The sequence below is a fragment of the Rhinolophus sinicus genome, linkage group LG15 (genome assembly GCF_036562045.2).
Source record: "Rhinolophus sinicus isolate RSC01 linkage group LG15, ASM3656204v1, whole genome shotgun sequence".
NCBI classification, from domain to species: Eukaryota; Metazoa; Chordata; class Mammalia; order Chiroptera; family Rhinolophidae; genus Rhinolophus; species Rhinolophus sinicus.
The window spans coordinates 44,572,656-44,600,550 of record NC_133764.1 but is presented as its reverse complement, the minus strand read 5'-3'; the positions used below and the strand labels follow the sequence as shown (position 1 = coordinate 44,600,550).

Sequence of the window (27,895 nt, the reverse complement as noted above, 5' to 3'; positions counted from 1 at the left end):
GTGAGGAAATGTAGGTACCTGTAGCTGTTGCCCTCCCAGCAGCTACGCCCCTTGGTTATGGGGCATAGAACCTTGAAGAGTTCACAGTGCTAAATAATCCGTAATCTTTACAGAAAATGAACTGTCTCCATGTCCCAAAGGCTGACTGGAACAATAACAAAGGGACTAGTAGTAACCAGAGGGGCTCTGGGCAATTTGATTCATTATTGTAAAAGACAACAGGTTCTCCAGGTGGCCACTGGCTAGGCTTGGAAGATCTTTCTCAGGGTCTCAGCCAGTGTTTGGCTCCATGTTAATATAAAATTTGCACACCATTTCCACCTGTGCTGAGCACATTTCCTCTCCCTGCTCACACCTTTTAAAATGCTTGTCAAAACAAAGTAAGAAAACGTCTCTCCTCAAAAAGCGTGGACTCAAGAAAGTGTATGCTTGTTTGGTTACTGATGAAAGTTTAATTTGGCTAGAAAATGATCATACAGGACCTGCGATAACCCACACCATTGGAAGGAGGCATTGCTAGCAGGTCAACAGATGTTCGGTCCCCAGTATTCTAACTCCATTTTAGTGGAAGAACTTGGATGTCCCCTCAGATTTTGTTCAAGGGGACTACTTTTTAGTGGGTGGAAGGGGTCATCCTAGTATTGAAAAAGCTAGAGCCAGCCAGCTTTTTAAGATCTGCTTCTTACCTTTGCAGCATAGTAGGTTTACAATAAATAGTGAGGAATGAGGGAACAACAGGCTTGAACAAGCTTTCACCTGAAACAGACCTCTGAAGTAAAATGTGTGGATTATGGGTAAATCACAGGGATAAAAGTAGGTCTGGACCTCAACATTTGAGTGTAGTTGGAGGAAACCTGGTTGCAAAACACTGAAATGTAACTGTATACAGAACAAACACCAGAAATGGAGTCCTATTGCAGAAGCCCAGGCTTGATGTTCTGGTTGTGGATAGAGGAGAAGAGCATGGCTATCCCCCAGTAAACGGCTTTTGAATAAAGCAGAGAGCAAACAGCTGGATGACTAAAATAATTTTTGACTGGATTTTCAAGACTCCTCAGGACAAGTCTGATTATTAGACAAGTGGTATTTTGGTGGCTAAAGGCATATAAACGACCTGTCAGGATGGGTGGGAACTTTGCTCAAAGATTAGGGGAGGGTTGTGGAGAAAATATCTCTGAGAGGAGGCAGGAGAGGTAGAAGATCTCGTCATTTTCTCTTCCTCCCCACCATGTCTGTTCCGTGGATTCTAGTCAATCCTCTCAGCATTTCCTCAGGACTACAGGGTTAAGGGAAACTTCCATTTTTATTAATTTTGAATTTGTTTCAATTAAAAAATTAGTCCTTCATTCAGATGTTTTGGCCATTTGAAATGGAAAATGTTAAAACGCTGAGTGCAATTTGATTGGGTAGTTTAGCTTCGTTGAATGGGTATAGTTAGAATCTTTAAGAGGAGAAATCAGAGAATTCAGAAATTTGAAACATTGTGTAAAGGTTGTTTGTGGGACCTGCAGTTCTTTGGCAAAAGGAGTGTGGAGGACTCCGAGTTCTTTAGGACTCACTCAGAATGCTTCAGGAATTACTCAGCATGCTTCGGGACTCACTCAGAATTCTTCAGGAATCATTCATAATTCTTCGGGAATCATTCAGAATTCCTGAGGCTCAAGATCGGAGCTCTATTAGGTCAGTCTCGTGACCTGCCCTAGGTCCCTCTCTCAGTCCACTGCAGGAGTGTGGAGGAAAGTTCTCCCAAGAGAGTTCAGTGTTTAAAATCAAGAGCGCTGGAGTCAGGCACTGATTGGGAAACTGGAAAAGTTACTTAACCTCCTTTAGCCTCCATTTCTGTACCGTAACTGGCACTATTACATATTAGCTATTATTATTTGTTTTAGGTATGGACCTCTCTGCCTCCTGTTTTTGGACTGCATTGCAGCTTGGCAAATAGCTAAGGAAGTATACTTTTGTTAATTCGGCATGCGCTTTGTATGGCACGGTGATGGATGGTCAGAGTGAAGGGGCTTTGTGTGTAAGGTGCTTTGGTAACTACCTTATGCTGTGTCTTACCCATTCTTTCAGACAAAAGGCTGGGAGATATGGGGCAAGCATGGTGGGAATGCTGATTGTTCCTTAGGGGAATGGGTCATATATTCCTATTGTTGATTCCCTGAACCTGGGCCAGGTTCCTAGCTGAAATTTCACAGTTTGGGGCTACTGTTGAAGGTGCATGTAGGGTAGGGACTTTGATAAGAGAACCACCATAATTCTGCAGATGAGGTAGGTGTTGTAAGAATTCAGGATGAAGGGGACTGTGAGTCCTTTTGGGAGGTCTGAGGGAGGTAGAAATGGGAGCAGTTTCCCCCACTTGGTAGGAGATGGGCATGTTTGTCTTAATGTTCTGCTCTTGGTAAGGTAACAAAGTAGGCATGCAGAAGTTGGGGTCCTTGGATACCTAGGAAGTGACAGCATACATTGTTCCCTATGCCCTTGTGGGGGATGGAGGCAAAGCTGCAGTGGCTTCACATTCTTTCCCTGGTCCCCTGGACTGGAAACAGTCTCCAAAGATGTGCTTAGAACCCCCACCTTCATGTCCACTTCCTCTCTTCAGCCCTCCCTGCCCAAAGGGTGCACACACAAAACAGATACCCACAACCGCTTCCGACATCTCCTTCCAGGGAAGGAAGATGGAACCTTCTCTTAGTGGGGTGGGGAGGGAAGGGCTTCTAATCGGATGTGGCTTTTGGCCATTTAACAAGCGGATGAGTTTAATCAGTTACTACAAAGGGTTTTACAGTTAGTTCATGCGGAGTGATGCGTGCGGCCTCTTCTGGAGTGGCGTTTGGGATTGCTCGGGGCTCTCAACTTTCCGTTAGGTACTCTGAGGAGGAGGAAACCAGGGGAGACAGGAACCAAAGTGGGGGCTGTTGGGTGGAGTAAACTTGTTGAGGGTGCCTATTCAGAATTAGAAATATTTATTCTACTTCCTCCTCTAGGTCTCTTAAATTGCCTGGGAGGAGAAGTCCAACTGTAATAGAGAACAGTTGCTTTGGCAGGATTTGGGACAGAACCCTAAATTAAAGGGCAAAGATAGTCCGTCACAGACCTGGCTGTTGGTGGTGCAGCAAGGACTGGACATAATAGGATGTTGGCGGGGCAGGCAGCGTGGTTGAGAAGAATGTTTTCTTCGCTCCTCTCGAAGAGTATCCACTTCAGCAACTTTTTATCCCTGTAAAAGAAGGGAAAATCTAGCTGTTATCTAAAGTGTTTTCCTCCCTATGTTTATTCCCATTTGATTTTAAAGTTGCTGCTGCTGCTGCAGACTTTTTAGAATAGTGATACCTGTTCAGAAGAAGATGGGAGTAGACAGGAGGTGGAATAAAATGACCTTCTCAAACCTCATGTATCTCCGTGAGATAATCATTCTTTCACTTTCCTACCCTTGCCCTTCGCTGATCATCTTGACTTAAGTAGTTTCCTTTCGACTTCTAACTAGAAGAGGGATGATGCCTCTTCAAAATGTCCCATGGTCAGCAACTTTAGCGTGTGTGTGTGTGTGTCTTTGCTATTCAGTCGTTAGACTTTTTTTGGGGGGGGAGGGGGTGACTTTTATATATTTACAACTAAACTCCATGTCAGGAAATACTTAACAAGGTGGTATGGACTTCTGTGATACCTTGCGTATTGCTGCAAGATTGGTACCTCTAAATTGCCTATTGATTCATTCATTCATCCACTTAATTTTATATTCAGAGTCCATTGCATGACATGCCCTCTGCCGAATCTGAGAAATACAATCAGGAACAGGGGAAAGACATTGGTCTTAAGGCGGAGATGGAAGGAAATAGTTTTATCAGATAATTTTTCTCCAGGGGCTTTTAGATTTTTTTTCACTATATCCTTGGTATTTAAAACTATTACTTTCAATGTAGTAAAATTCATATAAAACTTACTGTCGTAACCATTTCTAAGTGTACAGTTCAGGGATATTGAGAACGTTCACGTTGTGCAACCATCACCTCCATGCACCTCCAGTACTTTTCTTCTTGTTAGCCTGAAACGCTGTGCCCATTAAACTATACATACGCATCCCCCCGCCTTTAAATCATTGTTAGTTTTGCTTTTTCCTACATAGTTGCCACTTCTTCATCCTATATAAAATGGGAGTCTTCCTTATCTCTCTCCTGCATTCAATATTAATTAGTTACTGGGTTTTTATTTAGCATTGTTGGGTCTTTTTCAGGGTGGAGAAAGGAGATACAGGGGTTGAGAGAGGGAGCCGCACAAAAGCGGTAAAAGACGGAATCCCTACCCCCTCCTGCAAATAAAAACTAGATTCAGGAAAAGCTGTGAGACAACAGAGGCCAAGAGACTATAGTAAAACGAGAGGGATACAACCTCAGGAACTCTAAAATAGAGGCGGGAGGCTTTCAGCTAAGCTGTTTTGGAGGATAGACAGAAAAAATAGAGGCTTGGATTAAGGGAGAGCATTGTGAACTGACAGGGAGGTACCGTGTTTCCCTCAAAATAAGACCTAGCTGGACAATCAGCTCTACTCAGTCTTTTGGAGCAAAAATTAATATAAGACCCGGTCTTACAGTAAAGTAAGACCGGGTCTTATATTAATTTTTGCTCCAAAAAACGCATTTGAGCTGATTATCCAGCTAGGTCTTATTTTGGGGGAAACACGGTATTTGTGGGAAGACAGTTTATCCAGAAGAGAAAGGGATGGCATGGCAGTGGGAAGAGGCCGTCGGGTAAGTAGGGCAGATAGATGTCCCTGTTTATTTCCCTTATTGAACATCTTATTTGCTCCTGATCACTGTGCCATGTGATGAGGGTCAAAAGATGAGTTATTTCTATAAGGAGCATTTATTGGGAACATTTATTGAATATCTATTCAGAGCTAGTCATTGTTAACTTCAGTGAATCCCCATAAGAACTCTGCAGGTATTGTCTTAATTCTACAGAAGAAACTGAAGCTTTGAGTGGTTAAAGTGATTTAGTCAACCAAAGTCATCCCTTGAATAAGTAGTAGTGTTAGAATTCAAACCCAGGCCTTTCAACCTCCCAGGCTGAGCTCTCCTTACAAGGTGGGAACCAGGTTATCCTCAATACTCAAAGTTGAGTCTCGAGCTTTTTTCTGTGGGCAGAGCATAAGGTTAGCAAATAAAAACACACCTAACATTAATTTCTCCTTGCTCCAAATCTCTTTGCTCCCCAGGTGTTTCATTCCTGCTTTGCATTGTATTTTCCTCCCACTTCTGGGATTTTCAGGCACTCTTGAGTGGTTGAAGAAAACTTCCCCTTGTCTAGGTAGCTAACATGGGAAATGGGAATATTCTGCTCTTGGAAGGAAATAACCCATGAGAGGGAGCTGAACCAAGTGGGGGCCTTGAGTGCCGTTAGATAGAATTCAGGGATCACAATCCGTCCTTTCCCCAGACGTGTAAACTGGGATTTGGGGTCAGTGTCTTTTCTTGGGCCTCGTTTCCTCATCTGAATTCTCTCCATTTCCAGAAATCTCATGAAATAAGCTGGTTAAGTATTTTGAGTTTTACAAACCTCCATCCTTTGGCACTTCTGTTAGGCACCAGGGCTTGGTGCCTTTGGCTGATTTTGTCGTCTCTGCCCTTTTGTTTGGGTTCAACCCTGGGGTGGGAAAAATAGGAGGTTGGGGGGAAGGGCAGGGACAGAGATGCTTCCCCTCTTACCCTCCTCGTCTTAGCTGGAAGGGACAAAGAGTTGACCTTTGTTCCATTGCTACAGAATCATAATTCGCAGTTCATACATGTTGAGGAGCAAGAACCCAGTTATCTCCCACCCCCCACAAGCAGGAACAGGCTTCAGGGTGTAGTGACACTTGCTGGCCAGTGTCACCTTGGTCTCGTCACTTAACCCCACTGAGCCTGTTTTTTGATCTGCAGAATGGAAATAGAAATAGTCTCCATTTCCTGTGGTTGTTTAGAGGCTCAGTCAACCTCTTGTTCTAGGTTCATAGGAGAGTGTGGTTGTAAAGAAGTACTTTGTAAACTCCATCAAGTCCTGTGCAAATGTGAGTTATTAATATTATTAATTGATGGCACCCCAAAGGGGCAGACAAAGAAGTGCTTCTCCCTCCCAGACAAATGCCCTACTCTGCGTGGGGGGGTGAGTATGACTTTGCTGTGGAGGCTCCCAGAGCGCCCCGGGAGGAGGGTCTTTTCTCTCCAGGCCCGGAAGGCCCTTTGGTTCAGTGCCCCCAGCCCAACCCAGCCCAGCCCACTCCACTCCCAGGCCTCAGTTCCTGCCTTCTCAGTGGGAGGCCTCCCGGGCTGGTCCAGCCTCCTCCCGCAGCCCAGCCGAAGTCTCTAAGGAATGCCGCCTCCCGGGCCATTTTCTCCCCTCCTAGCTTCTGCGGCCCCACTTCCAGCCCCCTACCCCCAACCGGTTCCCACTTAAATGCTTGCAGGCCTGTTTGCAGGCGGGAAGCCCCCTCCCCCACAGGACCACCTCAGTCACAGCCCTGACCACAGGGAGGTCGGGTCTGGATTTACTAAAGGACCCCGGAGGGGGAGCCTGCCCCTCTCTGGCTGCCTGGCTTCGCTGATGGGGTCGGGTTTCGGCTGGTGGCTCTGGAGAGAGAGACAAAGGGCAAAGTCCTGGTCCCCACCCCCACCCGGCAGCCCCCGGAGTGTGTCCCCTCCCCCTCTGGGCCCTGCGCGGGTAGCCGAGGGCCCAGGGGCCCAGCGGGACCGCTCGGAGGGAGGCAGGGTACCGAGGGGGTTCTGGAGGCAGAACATTCTAGACTGGCAGGGTCTTGCAGCAGAGGGGGGCCCTAGGGGCATCCACTGTCCCCCTCCCTGTGCTGTGCTGACTCGGCCCACCCAGCGGCTGGGGTGGGAGGGTGAGCGCTCAGCTTTCCCTGGGTTAGGTGAGAGGGGCTGGGGGAAGGGGCGGCCCACGTGGGGCACAGGCCAGCCGACGCCAGCCCAGCCGCTCAGCTGCTCAAACCTTCTCAATTGCCCGTTCATGAGGACTCCCCTCCTCCCCCCACCCCCAGCTGCCAGCAGCCCTCCCCCACCCTCAGCTGCTGCCGCCCTTCCCAGGCACCCCTTTCTTTCTCCTCAGTTGCCCTGCCTGCTCCCGCTTTCCAGTGGCCTCCACAGTGAAAGCTGTGCTCGCAGCCTTTGGTCCGCTCGGCTGTTAGCCTTGCCCCCTGCTCCTAGCCCAGGATGGCTGAGAACCGTCTTGGGATACGCCATTAGTCCTCCCAGACAGGATCCCTGGACTGGGGACAGAAAGACCTCTACGGAGAGGGCCTTACGCTCCTTTCCCAAGCCAGGGCAGAACTGGGGATGGGTATCCCTGTCAGAGCAGAGTTGTTCTGATGAAGAACTACCCCACTAGGAAGAAACAAACACCAGCTTCCTGAAGTTTCTGACCACCAACAGGTCTTTGGCAGCTGGAGCGGAGATGATGAATCTCTTGAGGTTGTTAACCTCATGTTGGAGGGATAGGCCAGAGCTCCTTTCCACTAATAGGATACACTATTATTTTTAAATGTATACTGGGATACAATCTCCTCCTTTCCCAGGGAACATTAGATTCCAAGAATTACTCCTAACTCCCAGTCTTTTTCTCAATGCAGAATTCTGTGTTGCAGAAGACATTTCTCTTAAGGCTGGTCTAATTTCCTTTTCCTTGCTTCTGAGAGCTGCACCTCAAAATCCTTGTCTTGAGCTGGGCTCTCCAAGCTTGCCGTTCCCTCCTGAGGAGACTCTCAACCTCTCCATTTCCTAGGCATGCCCCATGATGTTTTTCCACTGAGAGCCAGCTCCGTCTTCAGCCAGGTCCCTGGGTCTCAGAGTGCCAGACCTTTTGGTTCTTAAGCTTAAGATGTTGACATCTCCAAGGAGCTGGGGTGGGGTGGGTGAGAGCAAAACCAACATCTCTGGTGAGGCTGGGGCAGGAAGTGGTCTTTGAGCCCCTCTCCACAGTTCTCTCAATTAGAGCCATTAACCTCCCCCACCCCCAGGGAAGTTCCCAGAAACACTTCCCACTGCCATCCTGAGAAGTACGGTGAGCAGTGGCAACTGCTGGTAAACTCAATGGTTAATTTCTTCCCCACACCACCGCTTGCCTTCGCATTTGGTCACTTCCATTTGTATAAACATGCTAGGTTTATGCTAATGGTTCTTTTTCCCCACCTCCCCAGGCCCCCGATTCCCTTTTCCTCCCACTTCACATTGTAGAGCTCACACGGCCAGCTACCACACAGGTGAAAGAACAAGATTCTAGGGGGAGAGAGCACAGTGGAAGGAGGAGGGAGTGGCAGTTGGCCCAGGCAGAGTTGGGATTTGGAAAGAGCTCCACTGACTCAGAGCTTCTGTTTTGGCTTCCTTTGGCGCTGCCCAGATGGGCAAGAAAAAAATGTGTGCTTTCTTGTCAAACCATTTATTTCCGAGATGAGCGAATTGAGCAAAGTATTCATCTTTGAAGTTTGCTTGCTCTCTAACACTAGTTAGCACCTTTCCACTCTGTATCACACCATTGCTTCCTTCCCCGTCCCAAACCTCGGTGAAATTTTGCAAGATCAAATTGGTGAGTACCCTTTTACCCTGCTAACAAATCTCTCTGACAGTCATCCAGCCGTATTATAATGTAGTTAGCTTTTCTGTGAGTTAAATCCTATGCCCAAATTGGAGCCGCATGCCGTAAAAGCCAGTTGGCACGCACTTAGCCATACAGAATATGGGCATCTTTCCTGCTGCTGACACTGGGGCTGTACACTTAGGCTGTGTTAACACTTCTTGTCATAGAGAAAGCAGCGAGGTTTGGCGGCGTGAACATAAATCACCAGTCTGGGAGGAGAGCTGAGATCTAGTCCTACCTCAGTGTTGCCAAGTCTCTTCCCTTTTCTTCAGCCTCAGTTTCTCCATCTGTAAAATGAAGGTGAATGTTTAGGACCCTCTCAAGGCTTGAGGCTCACACCTCTCCTGCCTTATTGTGTGAATCTGATTTCCTTCAACTGAGAACTTCTAGTGCCGGGGCAGTGTGTGTGTGTGTGTGTGTGTGTGTGTGTGTGTGTCGTTGGTCATGTAAGAAGCCCAGTGATTTCCCGTTCCGACTCCAGGTAGGCTAGGAGCGTATTAAACGTGGTATAGAGCCTTCCAAATTTGGGGCGGGGGGGTAGGGTTCAGCCCAAAGTCTTCTGTTAATTCTGTAGACTTGTTTTTCCTTCTGCTTGTCCCCAACATTAGCACAGGAGTTGGCACACGGGACAGTGCGTGTGTGCAATGTATATTTAAAAGACCATGTTCACAGATACATTCTAGTCGTGTCCCTGTCTTCAATTCTCCCCATCCCCTCTGGCGTTCTCCTTGGTGGTGGTATCTGCTCGGTCTGGTTCTGCACCTTCTAGTAGATCAGTGTTTTCCTTTCCAGCCCCTACCCTGCCCATCAATCCACCCAGCCGCCCGCCCGCCTGCCCCCCCCGGTCTGGCTGCCCTGCCTCTGGATCAGCCTGGCACGGAGCCCTGGGCATTGGGCCAGCTCCTCCTCCCCTCCCCAACCCCTCCTTCTTTCTCAGCTATTGCCGTGCCTGGAGCGTGCCAGGTCCGCCCCCTTCAGAAGCTTTCTTGGACAATTATTTTTTTCCACCTCTCCATGCTATGGGGTAAGGAGGCTGGGTGGGGAGGAAAGACTTGAGTGATGATCTTATGGAAAAGGCAGAGGTTGGCACGTTAGGACATCTTTTATGTGTGACTTCCAGCTGGGAAAAACAACTGGGAAGGGAGCCAGCTCTGGAAGGGTGCTTCTACTCCGGTGTCAGCCGCAGGGGACTCTCTTGTTGAGGAGTCAACGGGGTCACCCACTTCTGAAGGGATCCAGTGGACCGCCCACCTCCACATCCCAGTTCACTTTGTCCATTCCCGTCTCCCATTCCAAACCAAACTGGGGTCCCCTGCTGGACTGTAAACTCCATGAGAGCAGGAGGCATGCCTATCTTCGTCACTCTAGGCTCTGCACTGTAGCGCCGTGCCTAGAACCAAAAGACAGAAATGCAATGGGAGCCACGCATGTAAGTATACATTTTTAATAGCCGCACGGACTCCAGAATCCTTGAGGTAAGTCATGGTAAGTCAGGGAGCTTCTTAACCACTGATTAGAATTAAATGAGCACGGTGTGTTTTCTGTAGGTTTGAAACAGCTGAGTTACTTACTCGTTTCCAATATCCAAGCAATAATCCCAACCCCATTCCCAGTCAAGCTTTTCTGATTGCCTTGGGTTAGTTTCTTCCCGACATGCAGGCAGGCTTGAGTGAAGAGTTGGCCATCATTGGGGATGAAGTTAAATGTGTAGATCTGTGGGAGGGTGACTTAACTTTGGATTTATGGATGGATTCCAAAGTCTTCCTTAACCCCTGAAAATGTGAAACTGTGTGCAAAATGTTTGCATTTTTCTGGTGGAGAGTGTTTGTCACGATTCCTAATGGGAACCAAGTCTCAAAAGAAAGGTTAAGAACCACTTACTTAGACCATCAAGACACAGAAAATCCCTCTAAGTAAGAATGTAGGTGGACTGGGTTGATCCCTGTCTGGAAACGTAAGATCCTGTAAAATCAACTAATTATCCTTTTACCCTGATGTAAGAAACAGGTCCTGAGAATTGAAGGCTTGACTTGCCCAAGGCCACACAGCCTGCTACTCAGAGAATCATGGCCTGGGGGAGGGGTGGAGGTGAAGGATCTAATCTGGAGATCATGGTTTAATCCTAGTTCTCTGCTGAGATGAAAGTCCAGGTTTGACTCACAATAGAGGCCTCTGAATAGTGCCCCAAGTTTAACAAGATTTCCAGAACCTCCTACTACCTCCTCCTTCCCCATCTTCTCAACTGGCTTGCCCCACCCTGGTTTAAAGAAACTCCTCTCTAGGGAGGGGTGAGGCCTCTGCTATTGAAGATGGCACCCTCCCCACTGAGATTGGGGTGAAAAGAGGAAGGAGGTTTGCAAAGAATTAGAAAAAGGACAGTCCCTGGGGCAGTTTTCACCCCTCCCCCCATTCTTGGAGACCTTGAGTCACTGTTCCCATGTGCATTGTGAGAAGGGTCCCATCTGTGCATCTGCTCCTCCCTCCACTGGACCCCAGGCTCATACTCTTCCTGCCCCCAGCAGGCGCCTAACCAAGGTCTGGATTCTTGCTAATAAAACACCAATAGGAAAACCTCATTAGCTTAGACCCTTTAATTTGGAACTTGCAGTGACTTCAAACCAGGTGAGCTAGAATAACCATCACCCCCCAACTCTTTTATTATGGAAAAAAGTAAACATAAAAAAGTGGAGAGGATAGTGTAATAAATCCCAGGCGCCCACCACTTAGCTTTAAAAATTACCAACTTTTGTATCTAATCTGTTTTCATTTATACCCATCCCCTGATTATTTTGAAGCAAATGCTAGATGTGTCATTTCATCTGCAACTATTTCAGTATGCATTTCTAAAATGTAAACTTAAAAAATCACCATGATTTAAAGTTAACAACGTTATCAGACATGTAGTCAGTGTTGGCTACACCGTAGAATCACTTGCCAGCTAGCTCTGGAAATCTGTTGGGAAAAGAAGTGACTAGCTTAAGGAATTACGGGTGGGGCTCTTTGGCTTACTGGACTGCAGCACCATTCAGCAGGTGCCCTGTTCACTCTGAATAGTTGAAATTTCTCCTCAAGCCGAACATGACTAGGTTTTGGCAAAGGCCTTTTATCTCCTCTGTGCCATCAAAAAGGCAGCACGAGACAGTGCAAAGAGCCTTCAACCAGACAGGCTTTGGGTTCAAATACTGCCTCTGGCTCTTAAGAGCTGTGTGACTTGGCCAAGGCACTCCGCCTCCCAGTCTCAGGGCCCTGGCTTGTAAAACGGAGCCATGAATGTGGGGAATGGGAGGCGGACAGGAGGTGCTGAATCTCAGAGCGTGGCATCTGGTAAGTACTTCTCAAATACTGACCCATTTTCCTTCCATTCAGTCTGTCAGTGACACTTCTCTGAAAAGGTGAAAAGGACAAGAGCTTCCTGAGCAGGGAGAACTCCCAGCCATCCTTCCGGGTGCCCAGACCCTGTGCTTCCTGAATCTCTTATTTTCCTGTTTAACTCCTTATGCTGTTGCACGGATGCTCTCTCCTTCTGGTCTCTTCGGGAATCTCCCCTGGTCTTGAGAAGAATGGCCACTTTGGTCTCTGTGGCCCTTATGCCCCCTGCTTGTTTCTTGCTTTAGAGAGGTGGGTCCCTGTGGTTGCTCTGTATCTGGGGAGCTGCCCCAGATCTCCGTAACTGCCCTGCAGGTCAGGGCAGGCAGAGAGGTCAGAAGCTACAGTGTTGGCACCCAGGGAAATAATTAGGCTGCAGTCATTGCCTGCATTGCCTGGGGCTCATGGCTCCATTCTTTCACTCAGCAGGTTTATCAGCTTCGAGGTGGTGGTTCCTTAACCTCTAGGAGTTCTCTTGCCTTTCCTGAACAATGGATGTTGGGGTTTAGGTACCCCAGGCTCTGCTCAGTATAGTGCCCTATTACCTATAGGACAAAAGACATTGCTCAACCCTAGTGGAAGCTGATCCACTGGGGTGCTGGAGTGGGTCCCATTAGTTATCACAGGGGTGGGACTCTAGGCTGTGGTATTTCCCACTATTTCCCCACTAGTGTGGAAGTCTCTTTTACTATCACTCTGAGCTGCTCATTGTCAGCCCTGCCTGCCTCTCTCTTGCCATCCTTGTCTGGATATCTGCAGGCTCCTGGGCCTGGCATAGGGATTGAGCGCCCTGCTTTAAGTGTTATCACAAAAGTCCTATCAGCTGTCCACGGGAGGAAACTCAAGTACTGAGCAAAGACTATAACCAACCAGTCAGGGCACCCTCAGCTTCCACCCGGATCCTGCTGTCCTCAGCACACTGCCCTCACCCAGCCCGCAGTGAGCCTTCCATAAAACGTTGTAGGGTGAATGCAGAGCCCAGGGGTCCAGGGAAGAGTGTACAGTTCTCATACAGTTCCCTGCATCTCCCCATATGCTTTGCGCCTGAAAGAAACCAGGTAGCATCATACTTCATAGAACCCAGGCCAAGGGCTTAAAAGACAAAGGTTCTTCCCAGCCTCTGATGTGTTTTTGTTTGGGTTGGGGGCTTTGCTGAAAGGGGGTTTGGAGGCCTGAGGGGTCTGGGGGAGGGCTACAGGATGTCCTTGCCTTCATTGGTTGGGTGGCCCTACCCTCCTCCCCCTCCTTCTCCTGGAACATTCCACACATTCCAGACTGCCATTGCTTTCAGGATATGGATTAACGTCCCCAGCAGAGATTTGATTTCACCACCCCATCCCCTCCACAACCCCTCCCCAGTCTGAAAAGAAAGCCCTAAAACTAGGAGTTGGAAGGGAGGGTACTTTTGACCTTTAACCTGAGATTATACCAAGGGACCATCTTGAAAGAGTGCTCTTCAAACTGAGCTCCTGCACTGGGGTTGCTGTAGGCCTTACTGGTTTGAACTTCCAGGCAGGCAGCCCCCACCCCGTCTGCTCTTCACCCAGAAGTTCCCTTGAGGGAGATCCTGGGCTTGGGCGACCCCTGTCATTGGCGTTAGGCTGGATGCGTGTTCTCAATCTTCCAATGGTGTAATTATTTCTTACTCAGTTCTCCAGCAGTTTGATTTTCATTGTGAGAGGTCCTGGATTTTCTCTGTCCATTTGGTCACCAAGTGAGTCATACGGGAAATCCCTTACAAGGGCAGAAGCCATGGCCTCCCTGTTGGCAAATGAGTTAATCACAGGAAGGTGGCCTGGTGTGGGATCCGAGGACCTGGAACTGGACTTGTTTCTCTGATCCTTGTCCTTTTGTCCTGCTATAGTCTGACCTCCTCAGATCAGGTTATGAGCCACAGACAGATTCTCTTCAACAGTTACCCTCCTTTCCCCCTAAGTTATTTCATCCCCAGAAGAGATTTCCTGAACCTATTTTATCAATGACTTTCCACACTCAAAGCAGCAGAGCTACTAGAGTCCTTCTGTTTCCATTTTATAGCTGAAGACACTTGAGATGAAATCCGTGAGCTGGCCCAGGACAGAGCCAAGATTGAAACATTTATAGTTAGAGCTTAGCATCCCTTCCCTTGGTCCCATATGTTTTCAACGCCCCCCTTCTAGCTTGGCAGGAATTGACACGACCCCTGCTGCATAGGGAGAGAGGCCAGAAGCTTTAAGTGGTTTAGACAGACACCCAGTCAGGGGCAGTTTAAGGGCTAGAACTGGACTTTCTTGCTTCCTAGTCCAGTTTTTCCTCATGCCACTAGAATTTTGTGGTGCTGTGTCCCTAGACTAAGATTTTGTGATCAGGGATAGGCAAAGACATAATGACAATTGACCAATATAGACAGGTCAATTAAAATTCTTTAACCTCAGAGATGAGGACATTGATTTGGGTGGTAACCAATTTCTCCGGGATTCAGCCTTGAACCTGAAATGAAAGCCTTCCTCAGGGAAGATTATATTTTTAAGAGGCATTTGAAAGATGGGAAGGAAAAAGTGTAGTCAAGTGGGAGGAAGGAAGGTGGTGGTCGCAATGCTGGGTTCTGTGTACGTTAATCACTCCCACCTTCGTCTTCCTAGATGCATCTGTTACTCCACTTTAAGTACTTACTCTAAGCCCTTTGCTAAGCTCTTTATAATGTTATCTAACATTACCTTATATACCACCCCTTGAATAGGTGTTTTTCCTGTTTTTATAAAGGAGGAAACAGAGCCTCAAAGAAGTGAAATCTTTTAAAGATCAGAGCTACTAAGTGGAGCCCGGGTTTAAATCCATAGCTGCACAAAGCTCTTAGCTGCTGCACCGTTATACTGCTGTGGTTTGTTTGCATATAGTCTCCCTAAGAAGCTGTGAGCACCTTGAGGCCAGATACTTTGTTGTCTATGGCTGTGTCCCCAGCATGGAGAACAAAGTCCAGCATGAAGGAGGCACCAATTCAATAGGTATCACATTCATGAATAATGTCTTAGGTCACTTTGTATTCTTAGTGCCTGAAACATAGTGGGTGGTAATAGATGGTTACTGAACAAAAGTTTTCTGTAGTGAGAAAGCTAAGTAGAGAGATAAACAAAGCAGATGTGATTTTTTTTTTTTTTTCAGGGCATTATATTCCCCTCGTGCTCTGATTTTGGTTTTCCTATCTGTGGTACATGCACTGATAGCAAAAGTACCCCTAAATCTGCTGTCCCCAAGTTGAACATTCTTAGACTCTGAGACTTTGGTGTTGAGCAGAAGGTAGGGAGATGGAAACTGGGACATGGATTCAAAACTATAAGGCCCCAGTCCCCTGAAGCATTCAGAGCTGTCACTAATCCTGTTCCCTTTCATTTCAGGAGCCGGAAAATTCAGATCAGAAATATTCCACCCCAGCTTCGATGGGAAGTAAGTGATTGAGGGAAAATCTTCCTGGCGTGGGGTAGTGGAGACTGGAAAGTAAGTCTGGGTCAGCCTGTGTTGGCAAAGGTGCCTGGGGAGGTCCTCTGGTGGTTTTGGGTTAGGCCTGGGGTGCAGAAGGGGAGGGAGGCTGGGTCTCATCCTTAACCCAAGACTACCAATAATTCGTTCTTTAGGCTTTTGTTCCTATGGTGAAAAGCATTAGGGCAGTGGGAAGATTGTTCCCTGAGCCCCAAACTTAGTGATGGCAGAAGTTGATTTTAGGGACCCAGATGACCCAAGTCTGCTTCCAAAAAGGCCCTTAAATACCTTTTGGAGCTCAAGTACATTTCTGCAAAGATAACTCCATCGGTCACCACCAGCATTACTGTCCCAGAAAGGGCAAATGGAACAGGTAATAATGCTCAATCCCCACCTAAGGCTCTGCCTGTGCTGCAGTGCTTTGGGGTGAGGGGTGTGCAGTGGCTGGCCTTGTGATCGTTCCCAGGATGCTCAGAGTAGCCTTCCTGCCTTCTCCATGCTCCTAGGTCCTGGACAGCCTGCTTGCTCAGTATGGAACAGTAGAGAACTGTGAGCAAGGTAAGAGTGGGCAGAGTGGTGGAGTGGTGATGGAGGACTTGGCGGGGGTGGGGTGGGTGGTCCTGTTCTGCCTCATTTTCCATGAGCACCCCAAAAGAAGACAGAGTGTGGTATGCAGGGAGAAATGCTGGACTAGGGCCCAGCTTTGGCTCTGCTGCTTGTCTTGGAACAGGTTTCTCTTTTGTTTAATGAGAGACTCAAAGTCACTCCTTCTCGACATGGGGTCCACAGGCTCCTGGGGGTCAACCAAGGTAGAGGTCCTAAGATTTTAGACATAGTTTAAGAATGGAAATTGTGCATTCAGCCCGAGTAAGTCTGCAGCCCTTTTATTTTAAAAGCATCTCAATTCTTTGTTTTTGGCTGGAATAATCAACTGGTTCTCTCTCTCCACCCCACCCGCCCCTCTTTTTTTGTCAGAAGCTCTGATAGCTACATGTTTTTGGGGGAACAAAGCAGAGGATTTATTACTTGAGTGTACACATTGATGGGCAGGCAGAATCTTTCAAGAGTGGGCCCACAGCGGGAGAAATAATACAAAAGAATTCTAGATCATAAGTTTGCTATGATTTTTGAGGTTTCTCCATGGTCTAAGATTACAAATTATTTTCATTGGAAATGAGCTAAAATGAAATGGAGTGATTTAGGCTGGACAAATGTAGAGCTTCGTCATTAGGGCAGACAAGATACAGTATGTGTTTGTAGATCTTTGAGAAACGTGGATAATCACCTAGTCAAGATTTAAATATTCATTTCCAAATTCTTTGTGTAACGGGCAAATTATATAAATCCTTATAAACAATTAAAATACTTGCCTGCACGAAGGTAAAGTGCTGAGTCAGTCAAACAGGTTCTCTCCTGCTCTAAGCCTAAAGCTGGCCTTTTATCATAAATGACAGGACACAAGCGGGCACACTCATAACCATTGCCCAGTCCTTTCACAGCTTAGACTAATGACTAACAGAACAAGATTGAGCTGTGGCTTGGGAACATGGGTGCTGAGCCTCCGTAGGAGGCCTAGCAGGAGCCCACACTAGTTAAGTATCCAGGGCTCACCAGGGAGCTATAACGCACCGTGTCTGGAGGGGATACCCGGTACCTGGAGCGAACAGGAAACATTTCATTTTGTTGGACAACAGAATCTTCAAGTTTGTTCAAGTGTAACTTTCTGAGCAAAGTCCCTTCTAATATTCTTTAGAATTGGCTATTTGTTATGCTTATTTTTGTCTTCCCCTCCTAGGATGTAAAGCTCCACGAAGGCAGTGGTTTTATTAACTACTGTATTTCCATTTAACGAGAAGATTATTCTTGCAGAATCTTCCTCACCACTGAGTTGGTAGAGCTCCGCTGATGAAGGCCAGAAGGGTTGAGTGGTCTGCGTGAGGTTTTGTGGCCGATTGCCTCAGGGGCAGAGGCCTGATTTTTGTCCATGTTCTCCACCCCAGGGTTAAGCAAGCCCAGGGGACCCAGAATCACAGGACATGATGCATAGGACAGAAGGTTCACTTTATTAATTTAAAATGAGAAGTATGTGCCCAGATCGCCTGGTATTCTAATGTCCAATCCAGTCTCCTCCTTGTAGGAAAGCATATATAGTAATCAAAAGGTTGCTTATGAGGAGTGTGATGGGATTAATGGCTAGTGTCATGAATTTATTATGCCCTGAATGTGCATTTCCATGGTCAAGATGCTTGGAATACTCAAGTCAGAAAATCCTTTACCCAGGAAAAGATGCAGACGTATACTTTTTTCCCCCTCTAGGCTCCACAACAGCCACTCCTGTCAACCCATTTAGCTAGGTCGTAATACATGTACATTTGATTAATGCATCCTTGAGGATACTTAGGCCTCTAAAATGGATTTGAGTGTTCCCCAAGTTTCTTCAGCCGTATCCTTAGAGACCAGACCGTTTCTTGGGATGTTTACTTCTATAAATTGCTAATTTCAGTGTGTGTTGATTTTTAACTAGTTTAACTTTCCAAGGGTAAATGTATCAGGCTGTTGTGCGCATGCCGGCTGGTCGTCTGACCTGCTGCCTGACTGCTGATGTTAGGATGACTATACATCCTTCTGTATACTCAGCTCTCTTGGGGGCTGGGTGGGGAAATCAAAGGGAGACATAGAAAGGAAATGCAAGAAGGTGAATTTGGATTTTCTAGGAGTTCTGGTGAAAGGCACCTGAAGGGGGGCACTGTTTTGCCTTGTCATTCAAGCCCCAAGTGGTCTAGATGCCTTCTTGACCTCACAATAAGGAAGGATAAACTTCTAACACACTGGATTCGTCGGTGGCATCTCCAGAATTCACTGCTCTAACCAAGGCCTGTTTTTCTCCCCCAGTGAACACCGAGAGTGAGACGGCAGTGGTGAATGTCACCTATTCCAACCGGGAACAGACCAGGCAGTGAGTGGGCTGGAAAGGGGGGCTGGGAAGGTCTTTGAGGGGTGTTGCTGCTTCCGGACAGGGATGAGTTCCAGGTAGGCAGGAGTCCCCACTTGGGTTATGATATTGTTTGTTGGTTCAGGGATTGATAGCAAATGCATAGAAAGGAGGGAACCAAAGAACGGCCAGGGAAGGTGGGAAATCCTCTGCAGGAGAAGAGGTTGGCTTCTGAGAGAACTTCAGGGTCGTTTGCTGTGTTCATGGCACCATCTAGTGATTACGAGGAAGAACTGCAATATTTTTTAAAAGGATTCGTTGATGTTATGTGGGGGCAGACATTTTCCTGCACTGATCCCCGTGAGCCCAGTTGTGCTTGTTGGGGTACTTGCAGTCCCATCATACCCACACTTTCTAGCTCCTTATCCCTTTGGTTGAGCAGTTAACACTTCTCACCCACTGGTACTGACAAACCGTACACATTACACATTTACTCGTTTATATCTATGTCGACACTGGTACAGGCTTTTTGCCACATTTTGCTGTTGGTGGCTTTCTTGCTTCTTCATCGTGTTTCCTCTATCCCTTTTGTATCCTCCAACTTAGGGTACATTGTAAAATGCCCCCACTTTTTCAAATGCCATTTTCTTTCAGTTGTCTCATGGGCTCAGAATTTTCTGGAGGCTCCTACTGCCCCTTGTGGCCAATCTGTAGTCTTTTGCCTGGCTGTAAAGATCACGTCAACACTTGCTCACTCCCCACTACTTGTTGTTGCCTTGTTTACATTTCTAACCAGCGACAGGTTTGGGACTGGATGGGGCTTGATCACGTTTTGCAGGCATCCCAGATGTACTTAAACTCCTGCTTCCAAGTGGTAAACAAGCCATTCTATCTCTAACTCAACTTCTTTTCCATGGAGTTTCCTTAAACATGGAAGGTGCCAGACTTAATAGGTAGTTTTGGCTAAAGTTGACAAGCTGATTCCAAATTTCGGTGGAAATAACTTATTGACGTTTCCTTTGCTGTCTTACTGCCATTTAGACTGGAAGGTTCTCTAAGGTGGAGGTGGGAGTGGTGGGCAGGTGGGCATCTCCCTTTCTTATGTTCCGGGCTGCTTGTAACCCAATATGGTGCTTTGTACGTGAGGGCGTTTGGTGTGATTGGCATGAAGCAGAGTGACAGTAGAATCTCTCTCTGTCCCCAGAGCCATCATGAAGCTGAACGGTCACCAGCTGGAGAACCATGCCTTGAAGGTCTCCTACATTCCTGATGACCAGATAGCGCAGGGCCCTGAGAACGGGCGCCGAGGCGGCTTTGGCTCTAGGGCTCAGCCCCGCCAGGGCTCACCTGTGGCAGCAGGGGCCCCAGCCAAGCAGCAGCAAGTGGATATTCCCCTGCGGCTCCTGGTGCCCACCCAGTATGTGGGTGCCATCATTGGCAAGGAGGGTGCCACCATCCGCAATATTACAAAACAGACCCAGTCCAAGTGAGTCTTGGCTGCTGGGGAATGGAGATGGGTGCCAGGAAACTGGTTGGCGTCTGGGGATGGGCAGGTGCCTCCTGGAAATACACTGACGGGCATCAACATTTACCGCTTAGGAAATGTTGCCTGATACTTTTCTTCCCACTCAGTGGTCACCACTTCCAGTCCCTGCCTCCTGGGCAGGGGCGGGCAGGTAGGGAGGTAGAGTGGGTTTGGGGGTGCCATTTGGTGGCAGTGGCTGGGCCTCGCATTGTTAGGTAGAAGGGTCTATAATTTCTTGTAGAAAGTCTCGTCAAGGGAACCTAGTCTTAGGGAGTCAGTCACTCTTCAGTGCTCTGATTTTAGTACCACCTACTGGTGTCCGTAGGGCTGGTCAGCCTGGCCAAAGTTGGGGCCCTCAGTCACAGGCGTAGTTCTGTCCCGTCTCCCATTCCACCACAGCCACCCCTCTCTAATCTAGATGGCTGATTGGTGTACTCTGAAAAAAGAATATTACATCCTTATATAATGTCACATTATATCCTATGCATAGTAAATCCTTTATTATTTACTTTTAATTTGGGACAGCATGCCTTCCCTTTACTGCTACCTTAAGGGGCAAAGCTAGAATTCCAGGGGAAATGCAGCTTTAGCGTTGTGGGCTGCTGATCCCCAAGCCCGCATTCCCATGGTAGAGGCCACCCTTCCAACCACCACCTCCTGATTAAGACAGAATCCGGAGCAGCAGGCTGCTCATGTGTCCCTCGCCCTTTCTCTGTGCTCCCCAATTCTGATCCTGACCGGCCTTGTCCTGTGCCTCTGGGTGAGGAGAGGTGGGGGAAGCCTGAAGAAGACCCCGTCTCCCTGGAGACAGCTACCTGACCACCCTTGTCCCTGGTCCTCAGGATAGACGTGCACAGGAAAGAGAACGCAGGGGCGGCGGAGAAGGCCATCAGTGTGCACTCCACCCCCGAGGGCTGCTCCTCCGCCTGTAAAATGATCTTGGAGATTATGCATAAGGAGGCAAAGGACACCAAAACGTAAGGCTTCAGCTTTTCTCGGCATGTGGGGACTGCCCCTTCCCTGACTCCACACCTGATTAACAAGAAGAGTACAGAGATAGAGGAGACGGTCAGAAATTGTACCAAAGGATAGAAACTGAGAAATGAAATCCTCTTTCCCACTAGTAACTCCTTGTATATCCTCCTCGAAATTCTGTGCCCTCTCAAGCCTGCATGTGCACATGTGTATGTACACAACATGTATATGTGCACGTTTCAGCATAAATAGTAACATAGTGAACATCTTGTTCTGTAGTTTGCTTTTTTCACGTTCATGCATCAGCACATACTGACCCACCGCATGCTTTTTATAGCTGCATCGAATTCTATAGTGGGGCTATTTTCAACTATACAATTCCATGAGATTTAATACGTACATACCTGTAAAACCCCCATCGCAATTAAGATAATGAACATAGTCATCACTCACTTGTGCCCCTCTCTCTATCCCTAAGCGACCATCAATCTGCTCATTTTTGTTATTTTCAAACACGTAACTTTGTCCTGTGGCTTCTGAAAGCCCCCACTGGGGTGACGTGATGGCTAAGCCCATGGGACCCACCATTTAAGGAGCTCTTGCCCTCACTTCTTCCTCTGTCTCCCTAAGGGCTGACGAGGTCCCCCTGAAGATCCTGGCCCATAATAACTTCGTGGGGCGTCTCATTGGCAAGGAGGGGCGCAACCTGAAGAAAGTGGAGCAGGACACAGAGACAAAAATCACCATCTCCTCGTAAGGCGCTGTCACATTTCCTTCCTTAAGAGTGGGATGTCTGGGGGCCCAGGGTCGGCTGTGTTTCATTATTGAGCCTTAATACTTGCCCCTGCTGTTGGATGCCATTTTTGCCTATCGAAGAAGAATAATCAAAGAAGTGGTAAAGCACATTTATTCCTATAAAGGCTGCAGCTCTCCTATCACCACTGCCATGCGGGCTGGGGGGCTGTGGTTTGGTGCCCCCCTCAGTCCTCTGCACTCTCCATCCCACCTCACTGTGTCGATGAGAGAGCCTGCAGCTTGGAGCCAGGGATTCCAGGTTTCAAGCTTGTCTGTCATGCTGCGAGAAGGGGCGGGACTAGGTCCTCATCTGAGGACAGAGCATATGCTCTATATGGCGGTCTGCCTCTCTGGGAAGAACCAAAATTAAGGGGATAGATTAGCTCCTGTGAGTGCCGTGTGTCTTCATTTCATGAGACTCGCTGGTGGGCAAACTGCTCTGTTCCAAAAAGGCGCAAGGAATGCATGGTCTTGAACCATGAGGAAAATAAGCCTCGCGTTACCTGTGATGACAACCTGTCTGTGTTTGGATTCCTCACAAGTAGAGGCGTTTCAGTTGGGTATTGTCATCTCTCTGGACCTCCCCTTGCCCTGGTTACAAAGCATAGGCCAGAGACGGAAAGCTATCTGGCAAAAATTAAACAGCTCCCAGAAATGGTGGAGCTGTGACTCGTCCCTGGCCGGGTCCTGAGCCTGTGCTGTGCGTGGGAGGGTGACACTGCTCTTTGCTTTCCCCCCAGGCTGCAGGACCTCACTCTCTATAACCCTGAAAGGACCATCACCGTGAAGGGGGCCATTGAGAACTGTTGCAGAGCTGAGCAGGAGATCATGAAGAAAGTTCGGGAGGCCTATGAGAATGACGTGGCTGCCATGAGTGTGAGTGTCAGACGTCTCCGCCCGCCCTCCTGAGCCTAAACCACACAAGAGTGGGTTTTCCCCGGGGGCAGGCACGCCATGTGCTGTGTGACCTCGAAGCATTTACTTTGCTTTTGGACCTCAATTCATCAGAAAAAGGCTTTTAAATTTGATTAATAGGGGTTCTTCATTTAAGTCCTGGGGTGGGAGTTTCAATCTTGGGCTTCAAGGTCTGTGAGCTGCCTCTACTTATTTGTAAAATGTGTTTGCGTATACTTCAGTGGGGAGAGCGTCCATAATTTTCATGTGATTTTTCAAAAGGGAATGATGGTTTAGGGTATGTGACCCAAAAAGGTGAGTTCTAGAAGTCAAAAAGGATCTCTGTCCCCGCCACTCCTCTCACGTAGACACGTTACAATACAGGGCTATGAGTTTGCCATCTGTCTCAGCCTGGAATAAACCAGAGAATGGAGTTCTGATGGAATAAAACTAATTGGCTCTTCTGGTTGTAGTTACTAGTTAGTTCTTGGTCCAATGAGAACACCACATCACTCAACTCCACACCGTAAGTATATATGTGAGTGTGAGTGAAAACCAAAAGGGCAGGCAGGTGTATGTGTAATGGCATGTCATTCTCCTGTGTTTGGCCCAGTCTCTCTGGGGGTACTCGCCCTCTTGGTTTAGCCAGGGCCACACGCAAAGGACCAGTAGGCCCCGTCAGATTGAGCTGACTTCTTCCTCCTCACCTTCCTCCCCTAGCTGCAGTCTCATCTCATCCCCGGCCTGAACTTGGCTGCTGTAGGTCTTTTCCCAGCCTCATCCAGTGCAGTCCCGCCACCTCCCAGCAGCGTCACCGGAGCTGCTCCCTACAGCTCCTTTATGGTAGGTGCAAGGTCTTATTACAGGGGACACCTGGGCCTATTCGTGGCCTCCCTTAAAGAGTTCTACTCCTTGTGGGAGCCAGATGCTTGGGAATTTGCAGGGAGAGAGAAGGGAGGTCTGGGGATGCTTCTCCTGCATTGTTGTCAGCCACTGCTGACACTTTAGAACGTCTGTCCCAAGGAGGGTAATCACGGATTCTGCCAGGGGTGCTGGGGGCACGCTTCCTCTTCCCTCCTCTTCCTCTTGCCTGGCTTCTTTAGCCCTGCTGGGCATAGGGGAGCTAAAGAGCACGTAGCCCAGGTTGGCCGCTGGGTGCCTGGCCTCTCTCCTCCTTGAGGATGCATGATGGGCATGCAGGGGCTTCTGGGCTGTGCCCTTTGGCCCATGGTCGTAACATGTCCTGTCTTGGCAGCAGGCTCCGGAGCAGGAGATGGTACAGGTGTTCATTCCTGCCCAGGCGGTGGGTGCCATCATTGGCAAGAAGGGGCAGCATATCAAACAGCTCTCCCGCTTCGCCAGCGCCTCCATCAAGGTAAAATGCCCTGTGTCCTTCCAGGCCCTGCGATGGGGGAAGACTCCGCTTCCGTCACACTCCTCCATTGTTACCAGGCGCCCCCATCCAGCTAGTGTTGGCGCTGAGGCCTTTTCTCTGCGGAATCACAGGCCCATTTGCTTTTGACCTTGCTGCGTCCTCTGCAGAATGCCTTCCGTGCTTCTGGATTTTTCAGGCTGGGAAGGCGGCGGTATTATAACCTAGAACGAGAGCTTAGGTTTTACCACAGATGGATGAGGGTTCGAATGCCCATCCCCAGGCTGTGTGACCTGAGCCTCAGTTTCCTAATCAGTACAGGAGTCATGGTAACACCAGGAAATAATGCAGTGGAAGCCCCTGTCTTGGTCAGTGCCTGGTGCACAGTGGTTGCTCAGTAAATGTCAACTGTCTTTTTACCTTCCCTGGCCAGGGTCCCATGGAGAGAGGAGGGAGAATCTGTTACAGGGAAACAAAGGCGTTAAATTTCACAAGTCTAAATTCATTTTTCTCAGTGGTCTTAACGTTTTAGGCAAAAGCAGTGATTGTTCTCTGGGGAAGTGTGGTCACTGTCCTCCCCGCATTGGTTATTTCATCTTTGCCCCTCCCCTGGGCAAGATTCCACTGAAACCGCCCTGGGAGATTGGAGGGGATCAAGTGGGGAGGCCCCACTTAGATAACGCCCCTGAAGCAAACCCAACCATGCCCTCCAAACAGTCTTGGTGCAGGGGCAGTGACCTTAGGGTTCAGGGTCTTGGTTCTTACCCCCGGTCCTCAAGTGGGTAGTGGATGCCCCGTGGGATGGAGGGCCTGCAGCAGTGGAGATAGAGGGCAACTCTTTGACCCAAAGCTGTTTGCTTTGCAGATTGCTCCTCCAGAAACTCCTGACTCCAAAGTTCGTATGGTCATCATCACTGGACCCCCAGAGGCCCAATTCAAGGTTCTGGTCTTTATTTTTCCAAACTGGGCACACTGGACTCAATGGCAACATGGGGAGGAAGGCTTAAATCCGTGTCACGTTGTTAAAAAGCTTCCCTGCAGGATACAGCGCTGAAGGCTGCCTTCAGACTGGCATCAAACTTCATTTCTGTCGACTTTTACTTCCCTCACTAATTCTTGAAAGTCAACAAGGCATATGGGAAATAGGAAGTCTGAGGGCTCCTTGTGTGCGCTCGGGCTTAGTTACTAAGAAGGCCTTTGATGCCAAATTCCCTCTCCTACTACATCCCTGGGTTCTCAAACTTCTGGTCAGACAGCAGAGCTGATGGTTAACTTAGCCTGACGGATGGAGAAGGGGACAGCTCTCCAGGTTTTGTAGCGTGACAGCCCGCCCTCTGCGTGCCTCGATCAGTTGCCACTCACTCAGGACCGTGAATTGCTGGCCACTGTCTTGTCCAAATGAATGCAATCACCCCAGATACTAGAGGTCTGGTTAATAACCTGTGAATTAGTGTGTATTCAGTTACTCTATGCAGGTTCTCCAGTATTACAGATAAACAGAAGGGACACTGACAGCTCAGTGCCGTTGACCTGGCCTAAGTGGTTGGGTGGGCCCTTGGGCCAGAAGAGGATTGGGTGGAGCTCGGGGACTGCACTGGGTGCTTTGTCATCTCTGTATGGCTTGCTGATCAACCATGACCTCTTCTCAGGCTCAGGGAAGAATTTATGGAAAACTCAAGGAGGAGAACTTCTTTGGTCCCAAGGAGGAAGTAAAGCTGGAGACTCATATCCGGGTGCCAGCGTCAGCAGCTGGACGGGTCATTGGCAAAGGCGGTAAAACGGTGAGCTGTGAGGGTCACATTGAAAGTTACTTGATTCTACTCCCCAAGCTTAACTCCCGACGCGTACGGTTTCTACCTTCTAGTCACCAGCCTCTTGCCCCTCCCTCCCTCCAGTCCTACTCATGCTTTCTTGATGGCACCCTGAGCTCTTCTCTGCCCACCCTACCCCCAGGTGAATGAGTTGCAGAATTTGACAGCAGCTGAGGTGGTGGTGCCAAGAGATCAGACCCCCGATGAGAACGACCAGGTCATCGTCAAGATCATCGGGCATTTCTATGCCAGCCAGGTACATATGGTACTGCCCCATCACAGGAGGGTGGCAGGAGCCCAGGAACCAGAGACGCGAGACTCCAGAGGGTGACCAGCATGACCTTCACACGTCCCGTGGACTCTGTCTGCCCCTGGTTTGGTTCGTTCTTTTCCAGGTGTAGGGCTGTGATGTATACATGCTTTATTCCCTCTTAAGATTCCCTAGGGAAAGTGATTTGACAACTTTCATATATAGTATATGTTACATGAAATAACTATATGTTATACACTATATGTTACACATTTGGGGGTGCCAAAAAATGTATATGAGTGGACACTTCGGTCTGTGTTGCTCAAGCAGTAGTTTGCCGTAATCGGAAGTGTCTGGACGCTGATGGTAACCACTTGGAGCACCTCTTGTAATTGCAGAAGTCAAACGTGATTTGTATTTGTCTTTTGTTATTGGTATATATTGAGTATTACAATTTTAATAGTTTCGCTTTCTTAAAATGTATATACATTTTTTATTTGGCACCCCATGTATATTAACGGTCTTTCCTGTTTTCTAACCTTAGTTCTTCCCTAACCATTCTTTGCTCTGGATAAGAAAGTAAATTGTCTTTATCCATCACCCATTCTTGTTCATGGAAAGGAGATGTTCCGGGACATTTCTGCCAAATGAATAGCATTGTGCGGTTGATTTCCCTTAAAACTTTGTTCTTCAGGCAATACATTTTTAACACGTTGCGTACGGATCACGAGAATCTTCGTTTTTTTCTGAGCCATGCGTTAGGGACGGATAACGAGAATTCTCGTTTTTACTGGTGACTTTTTACTTTGCATATTTTATTGAATTATTCGTAGAATAATTATTTATAGAATAATTTATTTGTAGAATCTATTATTTATAGAAAAATAATAAATGACATAGAAGCATTTACGCTTTAAAGAGAAGAGTGCATTTTAAAGTAGTTTCTTTTAAAAACCTGCCGGAACAGAGGGGTATGAGGGATTTAAACCCCGCCGTACGCAACATGTTAAGAAGGAAAAGAGTAAAGCTGTGGATCCTTTGGTATTTTGCCCGTTTTCACAGTGGAGCTTATTTCAATGCTTTTTCATTAATCCATCTCCGGGCATTTTATCCCCTTTCCTGCGGATGTAACTACATGGGCAGTGGCGTTGTGATTTGTGACTGAGGTCTCCTAGTTGATGACCCTCTGAACAACACATACTCCTGGAAACTCGAGGTTTCCATTTGGGGTTCAGTAATGTGTGTCAACTTTGTCAATTTTTAAAATTGGTCAAGTCTTAAATTCGGAGTGAGTTTATAGAACTGTTTCTCCTCCCTCCTCCACCCCTGCCTTTGCTGTATTATCCTGTGGGTGCTCGGTGTCCCCTCGGAAGCAGAGATTCTTAAGGTCATGCTAACCGTCAGTCTTCCTCGTCTTCTTCGAAGTACTGTGTGTCCTGTTTGTTGCTGGTGTTTGGGTCCTTATGGCCTCTCTCGTGCGAGGCGGTCTCCTTCCTTGCCTTTTGGAGGTCCTCACGCCCTCCTTCTCGCCTGTTCTTTCTGCAGATGGCTCAGCGCAAGATCCGAGACATCCTGGCCCAAGTTAAACAGCTGCACCAAAAGGGACAGAGTAACCAGGCCCAGGCACGGAGGAAGTGACCAGCCACTCCCCATCACGTTGACTCAAGGACGACGGGCTGAAATCGAGAGCGTGTTCTCCCCAAAAGGCCTGAGAATGAGTGGGAATCAGGGACGCTTGGGCTGGGATGTAGATCAGGTTTGCCCACTTGCTTGAGAAAGACGTTCCAGTGAGGAACCCTGATCTCTCTGCCCCAAACACCCAACCAATTGGCCCATCACTGCCCACCCCTCAGGGTGTCACCATGGAAATTCTAGCTCAGGGTGCTTTTAAACG

General features: G+C 48.1%; 1 protein-coding gene across 2 annotated transcripts in view; it reads left to right on the top strand.

The window, feature by feature from the left end:
* The window catches only part of IGF2BP1 (insulin like growth factor 2 mRNA binding protein 1), a 34,289-nt gene extending 6,650 nt beyond the window's left edge, over nt 1-27,639 (top strand). Inside the window, exons 3-15 of one of the 2 annotated variants that reach the window (XM_074319863.1) lie at nt 15,366-15,414; nt 15,954-16,005; nt 18,340-18,403; nt 19,584-19,865; nt 20,747-20,881; nt 21,510-21,632; nt 22,415-22,550; nt 23,289-23,411; nt 23,824-23,943; nt 24,806-24,880; nt 25,590-25,721; nt 25,894-26,007; nt 27,547-27,639. In XM_074319863.1, the coding sequence (XP_074175964.1) occupies nt 15,366-15,414; nt 15,954-16,005; nt 18,340-18,403; nt 19,584-19,865; nt 20,747-20,881; nt 21,510-21,632; nt 22,415-22,550; nt 23,289-23,411; nt 23,824-23,943; nt 24,806-24,880; nt 25,590-25,721; nt 25,894-26,007; nt 27,547-27,639 (1,498 nt within the window). The remainder of the gene's footprint in view (nt 1-15,365; nt 15,415-15,953; nt 16,006-18,339; nt 18,404-19,583; nt 19,866-20,746; nt 20,882-21,509; nt 21,633-22,414; nt 22,551-23,288; nt 23,412-23,823; nt 23,944-24,805; nt 24,881-25,589; nt 25,722-25,893; nt 26,008-27,546) is intronic. The other variant, XM_074319864.1, reaches the window with a different exon arrangement.
* The last annotated feature ends 256 nt before the right edge of the window (nt 27,640-27,895 follow it).